This window comes from Berghia stephanieae, chromosome 3 (genome assembly GCF_034508935.2).
Source record: "Berghia stephanieae isolate SIO BIC M18660-M18661 chromosome 3, UCSD_Bste_1.3, whole genome shotgun sequence".
Lineage (NCBI taxonomy): Eukaryota > Metazoa > Mollusca > Gastropoda > Nudibranchia > Aeolidiidae > Berghia > Berghia stephanieae.
In genome coordinates, this window is record NC_088362.1 from 108,262,722 (window position 1) to 108,275,221 (window position 12,500).

The following is a 12,500-nucleotide window of genomic DNA, read 5'->3' on the forward strand; positions in this document are numbered from 1 at the left end:
GAGAAAAAATGATGTCTCAGAGAGATCGCTTCAATTAAGTGGCTGTTCTGATAAAGTGCATTCCAACACCAGCTTTGACTGTATGGCTCTAAATTCTGCATATAAATTAGCCAGAATTAGGTGCTGCATTGTGCACTAGCTCGCTAAAGAAACTGTGCGACACGTAGCATATCCTGCAAGGCCATGTTAGATATTGTATGGAAAAGAGTGGCTGACCTTTGAATCAGGATTCTTTTAAAAACTTTGCTACATTTGATTATAGCATTCCATTCCTCTCACATCCAACAGTAGTTGTGAGACGTGTGTTTAAAATTTATACTTGAGAAAAGTTTAAGGAGAAATAATACTTAATATAGTTGAATAAAAAGTATAAGTAGCTCACAGTGTTGCAGAATAATGATTGAATATCTTCTCTACCAGTACAAAGATTTCTGGTCTAAACAGAACGGAACACCTATAAGGTGAAACACGCCATTGGAAAATTTTGTCTCACAAATTCGAGTTACTTGTCGTTTAGAACCAGAAATTATTATCAATAATTTACTTTCATTTGTTCCTCAGGAGTGATTAATAACCTAGGCATCCTTGCTGAAGAAGATGATGAGGAGGATATTATTGGCAGAACTGACGAGGATGAGGTGAATAACTTACTTTTTTTTCTTTTTTTTTTTTACAGATATGTATACTATATTGTTTTCAATTGATGCCAGCTCTTTACACATTTTCATTTTTTTATCATAATTTTTTTTTAGTCACGCTTTATATATTTATTTATTTATTATTTATTTAATTATTTATTTATTTATTTATTTATTTATTTATTTATTTATTTATTTATTTATTTATTTATTTATTTATTTATTTATTTATTTATTTATTTATTTATTTATTTTTTAAATTCTCATTAAAACGTCCTCTTAATCTCAAGAGAAAAATGTATATTTCAAATGGCATATTCAACTATAGATTCGGAATAACCTACCATGTATTGTTGTAAATTCAATCACAACAGTTTAGAGTCAGACATTTGTGACAGTACACCAGAGGTGGTTTGACAATTAAGAGAAGAAAGAAAGGAAACCAAATAGAGATCTAAATGACAATATTTATGCTGAATAAGATTTTTTTACAATTACAAAAACAAAAACAAAGCAACAACAACAACAACGTAAGGCAAAACAAACAAAAAAAACTTTTTTTTATTTTGATTCTCTTGCTTAAAAACAACTACACTAGTCGATAGGAACAATTCTTAATTTTAATAATTTTTTTTTAATCTCTGTGATCATTGGATAGTATACAACTTCATTTCAATATGTGGTTCCAGGCCTTTAATGAATGTAGACGATAATCAGATAATGTGCCAAATAACATCCAATATGTTTGACTCTGTCATGTGGCACATATCATGATTTATTTTGGAATCAACCATAGCACATATCATGATTTATTTTGGAATCAACCATAGCACATATCATGATTTATTTTGGAATCAACCATAGCACATATCATGATTTATTTTGGAATCAACCATAGCACATATCATGATTTATTTTGGAATCAACCATAGCACATATCATGATTTATTTTGGAATCAACCATAGCACATATCATGATTTATTTTGGAATCAACCATAGCACATATCATGATTTATTTTGGAATCAACCATAGCACATATCATGATTTATTTTGGAATCAACCATAGCACATATCATGATTTATTTTGGAATCAACCATAGCACATATCATGATTTATTTTGGAATCAACCATAGCACATATCATGATTTATTTTGGAATCAACCATAGCACATATCATGATTTATTTTGGAATCAACCATAGCACATATCATGATTTATTTTGGAATCAACCATAGCACATATCATGATTTATTTTGGAATCAACCATAGCACATATCATGATTTATTTTGGAATCAACCATAGCACATATCATGATTTATTTTGGAATCAACCATAGCACATATCATGATTTATTTTGGAATCAACCATAGCACATATCATGATTTATTTTGGAATCAACCATAGCACATATCATGATTTATTTTGGAATCAACCATAGCACATATCATGATTTATTTTGGAATCAACCATAGCACATATCATGATTTATTTTGGAATCAACCATAGCACATATCATGATTTATTTTGGAATCAACCATAGCACATATCATGATTTATTTTGGAATCAACCATAGCACATATCATGATTTATTTTGGAATCAACCATAGCACATATCATGATTTATTTTGGAATCAACCATAGCACATATCATGATTTATTTTGGAATCAACCATAGCACATATCATGATTTATTTTGGAATCAACCATAGCACATATCATGATTTATTTTGGAATCAACTATAGCACATATCATGATTTATTTTGGAATCAACCATAGCACATATCATGATTTATTTTGGAATCAACCATAGCACATATCATGATTTATTTTGGAATCAACCATAGCACATATCATGATTTATTTTGGAATCAACCATCGCACATATCATGATTTATTTTGGAATCAACCATAGCACATATCATGATTTATTTTGGAATCAACCATAGCACATATCATGATTTATTTTGGAATCAACCATAGCACATATCATGATTTATTTTGGAATCAACCATATATTTCAATTGAAGTAAATTCAACTCATGTCTATTAACTAATAGATTTATAGAAGAGAAAAAATTACATTTCTCTCTCACACAAGTTGAAATTTGCTTTTGATTTTCTTTAGCATTTAATCCTCATTGGGTATGTTATAGTTCACTTCCATAAAGTTGTCATAAAAAAAAAATTAACGATTTTATTTCCTCAGTCGGATGACTTGACAGACTCTGATGGTGATGATGAAGCTGATGAGGGCGTTAGAAGGGGGGAGCCCAATAAATTTGATGGTCTGTGTGATGGGGTCATGAATGCTATGGCTTTAGTACACGCTGCTTTACAGGATGTGAGTTCTATTTAAGAACAAATGGTCTCAAGAATATTTTCGTTTTGCAGGAATGTTGTTTGATTGACTTTTTTTAAATTTTTAAACGCACAATTTTTTTTTATATAGGACAATATCACTAAACATGTTCAAAACGGCTTGCATGAGGTCCCTGACCAACAGCAAAATTTAACACGTAGGACGAGACATAATGCCGGTTAGGCAATATTACAAATTATTTTTCAATAGAGAAAATGCTATTAACAGTCGGTTACTCATTTTATTCTGGTAATCATCTGTCAGCAGTCAATATAGCTTATACCTTATTTGCTTTAAGATAAAAGGTACCTTGGACCACTCTCGAAAAAATTTTGAATGTCGAAAATATTAAAATTCTTTTGAAGAGTAGTCAATTATTAACTTATTTGTAATGAGTGAAAACATTTCACAATATGAACTTTCCTCTCTTTGTAAACTGTTGTCTCCCCATAAAAATCATACTACAGCTGTGTCACTTTAAAAATAAAGGTAAAAACACTGTGGATACATTTTATGAAAATTTTACAAATTTCTTTTGAATATATGTATAAATTGTTGTGCTGAAAATCAAGTTGTGGTTTTGGTAAAGCGTCAATATGCATTAATCATTTTTTAAAATGATATAAAACTAAAATTAATAACACTGTAGATTTCTTTTATCTGATTTATAAAAATATGAATTTTCAATCTTTCTATTCTTAGTGAATGTGTTTGTTGATTATGTGTGTTTGTGTGTGTGTGTGTGTGTGTGTGTGTGTGTGTGTGTGTGTTTCTTTTATTATTAAAAAATATGTAAACAAAGACACTTTCTTATACTTTAAGCTGCTGGAGATGAAAGATGAGATGCTTCGCCATTCTTTACCCCCTACACTCCTTGTCCAGTTGGCGATGGTCAGTGGTCGGGTGTTCCGCAGGTATGTTAATCTTTTTATATTTGGCAAATTGGAATTTTCGTAACACTAAGGATCTAAAACCACTTGACCAATAGTCACCAAATTTTCCATGGTATTTACATTGGACATGAAGATGGTTTTCGTGTATTATGAGATGATTAGACATCGTCATCATTTGATTTTAAATATACAATTTGTATCGTCCAATCTCATTGAAAGCAGACGCCACCATATAGAGCATGTGGTTGTATGTTAATCTTCTGGTTAGAGAGTATAACAATGAAGGGGGAGAACTTATATAGAATCGATACCAGTTAGTGGTTCCTCTCATTATTTTTAATAAAATCAATTTTTAGAAATCATATAAATCATTTCCCGCTCTTAACACTGGGACAGAATTTCATGATAAATGAACGGAATATATAAGATATTAAATGCAGAAAAACGTGTCTCAATAAAATGCTATGTGGAGTTCATTTACGCAATTGGAAAATGTATTGTCTGTTAAGATAAAAGATAGGCGGCCATTTTAAACTTTTAATGTTGAAAGTGATTTTAATTTTTTTTTACATAATTATTTCTTGCTGTATTTACGTGTGAATCAATCTGTGATTCTGAAAATCAAAATAATGTTTTTAATTCAAGAAAACTTTATATGAATTTAATCTTCATATTTTGTAGGAAAACATTCCATGCTGTTCTTAATTCAATGTCTGTATCTTAGTAACAATATGAACAACATTTTTATTTTTATTTTAAAATTACTATTAGTGTGAGTGATCTTGGAAACCCCGTGGGTGAACTGGTTCGCTTGGTCAGAGTTTACTCGACACCGTGGGAGGAGAAGAGTGCAGCCTTGAAAAAACTACACGAAGACTATGAAAGCAAACAAAGACAACTGAATATTGCAGTCAGACGGTTACAGCTTGTCGATGCTCATGTAAGTTGGTAGTACAAATGTTGCTGATTAACCCTCAACATATGGGGTTTGGTTTTACTCTAACAAGACATGCTTTTTCATCATTATACCATGAAAACAGGGGCTTCAACAAATCGGCTTAAATGGAGTCCAAGCATTATTTATGCCGCTGAAGGCAAAAGGGTATAATGACGGTTTAGAGTAAAATTGAAGTCCACTTATTTAGGGTAAAGCTTGATGAAGTAACATCTCGTCCCATTTTGAGATATTTTTATCTATGCCTTTTACTTTACAGTCATATAAGTAAAATATCATGATGAAGAATCCAATTTTTAATTAACAAAGATAAATAATGGGAATTCCTGGGTTTTCCCTTTCCTCAATGGCTGGAACGGACGATGAATGTGACATGGAATCCAATGATGAGAATCATCAGATGTCATGTCAAAATTCATCATTTATTGTCCAAACTTGTGGGAAATAGAAGTCATCTTTTGTCTTTCTTGATTAAACTGAATCTTAGATTTAACATTATCACCTTAACTTAAACAATCTAATATAAGATTGCCTTAAACTGAAATTTAGATTTAACTTTATCACCTTAACTTAAACAATCTAATATAAGATTGCCTGTTTTACCTTCAAGTTACTTCATTGTTTTTATTCTAAAGACTTGTGTTATGCGAATCTCTACTCTAAAGCCGAAATTGGCTGAAAGATATTTTAGACACTTGTCTCCATGATTGCACACTTCTTCTTCACTTACCCATGAAAAATAACTTGCGTTGACTCTTTGTAAACAAAATTGTTTACTGATATTTAAGGAAATCCTTAGACACGTTACCTTTTGACCTTCAAGCATCAGCTTTGGCATACTTCATCTTTCGCTCTTCTAATTCTCTTTTTATCTTTTTCATCATTTAGAATGGGCAAATCAGTATCATTCACACCTTTTGTCCATTTGTAATAAATTGCAAGCATAATTTACCTACGTAATTGTCTTTTTAATGATTGAATATTTTACAAATGAAGAAGCTTTAAAAACATTCTAAATATTAACTGGTCATTTCTATAGCTTTTAGAGCCTCAAGACTCTCCTTTACAGTAACATCACCAATACATCAGCACAGATAGTAACATCACCAATACACCAGCACAGATAGTAACATCACCAATACATCAGCACAGATAGTAACATCACCAATACACCAGCACAGATAGTAACATCACCAATACACCAGCACAGATAGTAACATCACCAATACACCATCACAGATAGTAACATCACCAATACACCATCACAGATAGTAACATCACCAATACACCATCACAGATAGTAACATCACAATACACCATCACAGATAGTAACATCATCAATACACCATCACAGATAGTAACATCACCAATACACCACACAGATAGTAACATCACCAATACACCATCACAGATAGTAACATCACCAATACACCAGCACAGATAGTACATCACCAATACACCATCACAGATAGTAACATCACCAATACACCAGCACAGATAGTAACATCACCAATACACCATCACAGATAGTAACATCACCAAACACCACCTACACAGATAGTAACATCACCAATACACCATCACAGATAGTAACATCACCAATACACCATCACAGATAGTAACATCACCAATACACCATCACAGATAGTAACATCACCAATACACCATCACAGATAGTACATCACCAATACACCATCACAGATAGTAACATCACCAATACACCAGCACAGATAGTAACATCACCAATACACCAGCACAGATAGTAACATCACCAATACACCATCACAGATAGTAACATCACCAATACACCATCACAGATAGTAACATCACCAATACACCATCACAGATAGTAACATCACCAATACACCATCACAGATAGTAACATCACCAACACCATCACAGATAGTAACATCACCAATACACCATCACAGATAGTAACATCACCAATACACCAGCACAGATAGTAACATCACCAATACACCAGCACAGATAGTAACATCACCAATACACCATCACAGATAGTAACATCACCAATACACCATCACAGATAGTAACATCACCAATACACCATCACAGATAGTAACATCACCAATACACCATCACAGATAGTAACATCACCAATACACCATCACAGATAGTAACATCACCAATACACCAGCACAGATAGTAACATCACCAATACACCATCACAGATAGTAACATCACCAATACACCATCACAGATAATAACATCACCAATACACCACACAGATAGTAACATCACCAATACACCATCACAGATAGTAACATCACCAATACACCATCACAGATAGTAACATCACCAATACACCACACAGATAGTAACATCACCAATACACCATCACAGATAGTAAACATCACCAATACACCATCACAGATAGTAACATCACCAATACACCACACAGATAGTAACATCACCAATACACCATCACAGATGTAACATCCACCATATAACACACAGCACAGATAGTAACATCACCAATAACACACACAGATAGTAACATCACCAATACATCAGCACAGATAGTAACATCACCAATACACCAGCACAGATAGTAACATCACCAATACACCAGCACAGATAGTAACATCACCAATACACCATCACAGATAGTAACATCACCAATACACCAGCACAGATAGTAACATCACCAATACACCATCACAGATAGTAACATCATCAATACACCATCACAGATAGTAACATCACTAATACACCATCACAGATAGTAACATCACCAATACACCATCACAGATAGTAACATCACCAATACACCATACAGATAGTAACATCACCAATACACCAGCACAGATAGTAACATCACCAATACACCATCACAGATAGTAACATCACCAATACACCAGCACAGATAGTAACATCACCAATACACCAGCACAGATAGTAACATCACCAATACACCACACAGATAGTAACATCAACAATACACCATCACAGATAGTAACATCACCAATACACCACACAGATGTAACATCACCAATACACCATCACAGATAGTAACATCACCAATACACCAGCACAGATAGTAACATCACCAATACACCATCACAGATAGTAACATCACCAATACACCATCACAGATAGTAACATCACCAATACACCATCACACATCGATTGTTATACGAGTGTCATTCATTAGAAGTTTTTACCTTTAATAAATTCACTTATCTTTACAATCCTTATCTAGTCCAAGCGAGTCGCAAAGGAAAAAAGAATCATGAACTGGGAGAAGTTATTTTCTAAAATGACAAGTGCTAAGGGACATGGAAGGAGATGGAAATTCCTCATTGAGACAATAAAACAAAAGGCAAAGCTCGGTCTTGAGCATGTACAGGTCAGATCATTTGTTTCATTAATAAAAGTTTTTTTTTGTTTTTTTTTTTCAATCTTAAAACCTTTTTATATATTTTGAAGACATAATGTCATTGTTAGTGGCGGTGTATGTCACATTATTTAATTATTATTATTATATTATTTATTATTATTTTTATTATATTATTATTATTATTATTATTATATTAATGTTTATTATTTATTATATTATTATTATTTTTTATATTATTATATATTATTATTTTTTATTTATTATATTATTTATTATATTATTATTATATGTATCATTAATGTATTAGTTATTATTATTATTATTATTATTATTATTATTATATTATTATTATTGTTATCATTATTATCATTATTATTATTATTATCATCATCATCATCATCATTATCGTCGTCGTCATCGTCGAAATCGTCGTTATCATCATTACTATTACTATTATTATTATTATTATTATTATTATTATTATTATTATTATTATTATTATTATTATTATTATTGTTACCATTATCAATGAAGTTATAATTATAAATTAATGACTTCTAAACATTTTGTAGGTGTGATTACCAAAAAATAATTTCATTATTAATTTTAGTCTTTCATTTATATAGGCATTTATTCGTTTGCTCTTTAATAAATAAATAAATTTATTTATGAATACAATTATAGATAAGTTATTCATTCTTATTATTGTCAGGCTTACACACAAAGTCTGGATGACTCATCTGAATCTGAGACAGAAGAAGCTGTAACGGAACAGGCTGCCACAGTGGCTGCTGGTGACGTAGACGATGTCAGCGAGACACAAGGATCACAAGGAGTGGATGGGACAGAGGGTAGCAGAGAGGATGAGGAGGGTGAAGAAGAAGATGGTGAAGATGGAGGGAGGGGCGATGAGAGGGAAGGCAAGTTTAATAATAATATTTAGGTGGTCATGGTTTCTGTTTTAGTTATAACATCATACTAAACTTTATAATTATTTGAATTTATTGACGTCACAATTCACTGCCATTCTCTTTCTTTTTATCTCTTATTTTTGGAATTGCGATAAATATTGGTTTTTCAGGAGGCAGCATGACACAGTGAAATGGTCTCTGATTCATACTCTGAAGTTTTTTGCATTTGAATCTGTGTAGCTTTGAACAAGTCACCTCACCCTGCTCACCTTATGGCGCTGCACTGCACCTGACGTCTAGATGATTCTAGTCTTGAGCTGTTGTCAAACTGAATAGACACGATTTCCATTATTATATTGTTATTATTATTATATCTTCATAGAAATTGAATCGAGAGCCAGTGGAGAGTCGGCTCATTCAGAGGGTGCTGAGACAGATGATATTCCAACCGTCTCTGTACACATCGGACCTGGGGATGACGTGGATATTGAAGGGAGCTCAATACGATCTGCCTCACCTAAGGTTTGTTGCCTTCATTTACATAAAGATATCTCATTCTTCTATCTCTTGATTTAATAAAATCTTACAACTCTGGTGTATCTTTGTCCTGTCTTGTAGGAATTCCTAATAGCCTTCTTCTTAGAGGTCCTTCAGAGACATTATAACCCTTGGAGCAGGAGTTTATCATTGTTACTATAGCCTGAAACGGACTATCGCAATTTTGTAATTTTCTTCTGTTTCTCTCTCTCTCTCTCCCTCTCTCTCCCTCTCTCTCTCTCTCTCTCTCTCTCTCTCTCTCTCTCTCTCTATCTCTCACTCACTCTCTCTCTCTCTCTCTCTCTCTCTCTCTCTCTCTCACTCTATCTCTCACTGACTCTCTCTCTCTCTCTCTCTCTCACTCTATCTCTCACTCACTCTCTCTCTCTCTTTCTTTCTCTCTCTCTCTCACTCATTCTCTCTCTCTCTCTCTCTCTCTCTCTCTCTCTCCCTTTCTCTCTCCCTTTCTCTCTCTCTCTCTCTCTCTCTCTCTCTCTCTCTCTCTCTCTCTCTCTCTCTCTATATATATATATATATATATATATATATATATATATATATATATATATATATATATATTCTTTTTACTTAGTATTTAATGAACTGACTTTCATAGATATTTGTACAACGTGAGATGAAATAAAAGATATGCGGTGCAGCTCTTTTCTCGGTTCTTTTTTTTTATTCTTTCTTTCTTTTTTTTTTTTTTTTTTTTTTTAGTAAATCAATAACATGTAACTCTGCAGTCGTGATTTTTAAAATCATTTATTACTCTTCTTAGACTGAGTAAAATAATTTTTTTTACTAATGAATGATAAATAAATTCCTGATGTGAACACAGAAAGTCAGGTTCGAGGATAATATCGCCACTTCTAGTTATATCCGTCCTCCAATGCGTGATTCCACCACCTGGACAGGACAGCCAGACCATGACAGATTCCTCTTCATCCGAATATTTTGTCCAGAGGGTTTGGATCAGCTTGGGACTGGCATCAAGTGTTCACTGTCATATGATGGAAACATGTTTAAAACGCCGGTGCTTGACAGCCCTGAAGATGAGGTGATTTTAAACAATCTTATTATATATATTCTTGTATTAATCTCTTTAGATATAAAGGCCAGTATCTAATTTTGAAAAGGGAGAGTGTTCTGTGGAGAATAAGATTTATGTTTTTTTTTTATTTAAGGATATGAAATATTAATATTAGTTTCCTTACCTACAAATTCGTTATTGGGCAGTTCAAAAAGCATTAGAATTCAAGGTTGTTAAATACACCACTCTAACCTTAACAGATACTATATAACAATGATTTAAAAAGTCTAAAATTAGATCAAAAATTTAATATAACAGCCTGAAAAAAAAGACCAAATTACCAAAACGGATAGTTTCGGGCTCAAAACCATTTCTTCGATCATAAACAAAAACAACAGTTCTTTACAGATAGAAGTCAGAATCATTGTGAGCATATTGTAAGAGGGACCACCCCCTCCCCTCCCCCAGAAAAGAAAACAAATTTTACGAATTGATATTTTTCACATCCTTCTTTCAAGAAATTCTCACCCACATCAAATAATAAACAAAGTTTTCCATTGACGTCATTCTATCCGAGATCCATTCTATTCTATTTTTCCTTTTGACATTTCAATTAAAAGACATAACGGTTTACACTCATTATTTAGTTCTCTTTTACCCTTTTCTTTTACTAACTAGTCTTCAGAGGTGACTGAAGAGATAGAGGAGCGACCAAATCAAAGACCACAGGCTGCAAGGAAAGCAGATGAGAGATCAAATGTTGATGGTAAGGAAAAAAATAACAAATACGATATTCAGTGTAGAAAATAAAAATAAAAATCTACACTCAAGAAATTTAGTATCTACGAATTGTTGATATATCATTAATATATGAAAGCTTAGAAAGGAAAAAAATTGACGAAGTTAAACTTAAACTTTAATCTTACCGACAAAGGCTAGTGTTGCAGATCTTCTGTTATTTTATTTGGCTTGTTTGTTTTTACTCCTTTTTTTTCAAATTAAAAAAAAAATACTTTCAAGAAAGCGACAACTTTGTTTTGAAAGATATCAATAAATGGAAATTTTAAATTTTTAGAACTTTGAAAGCTCACAGAACTGCTTATTTTTACCCACCCACTATCTTTGGCCAAGTGGAAACACAAATAAAATTATTTTGGAAACTTTTATCATTAAATTTTAAGATAATTAATAATCAATCACATCCAGTCTTAACAAGTAAATCGATTTAAAGGATCACACATCCAACGTTAGCTCATATTTATTTGCAGTAGTTTCAAATTGAAGGCACCAATGGATGAAATTTCAATGTACATGACATGGCTGATGCTTTCACATGCCCAGGATGTGATTTATTCATATCCCAGATATTTGTCACTGGCATAATGATTATTACATGATTAACTAATACATACTTTTCCAGAAAATTATTGGAATGGTTCCTTTTGTCGTCCCCTAACCCACAACAATCCTTATTGTCACTACTCTGGCTAACCTAAACAAGTTATTCAGACCCTTAAGTCTCACAGAGCTGGATTTATCCTTGTTTCATTAGAATAAAACTTACAGTAACAATTACTTGATATTCTTTGGAAAGGAGGCAAGTCTATTTCTAAGTCGCTTCAGTCGTATCCAATACACTCAGTTATCCAATCACTGCCAGATGAGTAGAGAGTTTAGGAGAAAGGCTGATTATAATTGAATAAGAAATTTCACTAACACGAAGTTGTCGAAAGAAGGATGTTATAAAATATCAATTCGTAAAATTTCTTTTCTTTTCTGGGGGAGGGGAGGGAGTGGTCGCTCGTAC

The 12,500-nt window shown here is 32.5% G+C and overlaps 1 protein-coding gene across 3 annotated transcripts in view; it reads left to right on the forward strand.

The window, feature by feature from the left end:
- LOC144969125 (uncharacterized) overlaps positions 1–12,500 on the forward strand; it is a 31,649-nt gene that overhangs the window by 2,205 nt on the left and 16,944 nt on the right. For all 3 annotated transcript variants that reach the window (XR_013644729.1, XM_078908216.1, XM_078908215.1), the window contains exons 2-10: positions 562–638; positions 2,851–2,985; positions 3,826–3,917; positions 4,668–4,836; positions 8,075–8,221; positions 8,925–9,132; positions 9,506–9,645; positions 10,502–10,720; positions 11,372–11,459. Coding sequence is in view for 2 of the 3 variants with exons in the window: in XM_078908216.1 (XP_078764342.1) it covers positions 562–638; positions 2,851–2,985; positions 3,826–3,917; positions 4,668–4,836; positions 8,075–8,221; positions 8,925–9,132; positions 9,506–9,645; positions 10,502–10,720; positions 11,372–11,459 (1,275 nt within the window). In the remaining variant the exon portion in view is untranslated. The remainder of the gene's footprint in view (positions 1–561; positions 639–2,850; positions 2,986–3,825; positions 3,918–4,667; positions 4,837–8,074; positions 8,222–8,924; positions 9,133–9,505; positions 9,646–10,501; positions 10,721–11,371; positions 11,460–12,500) is intronic.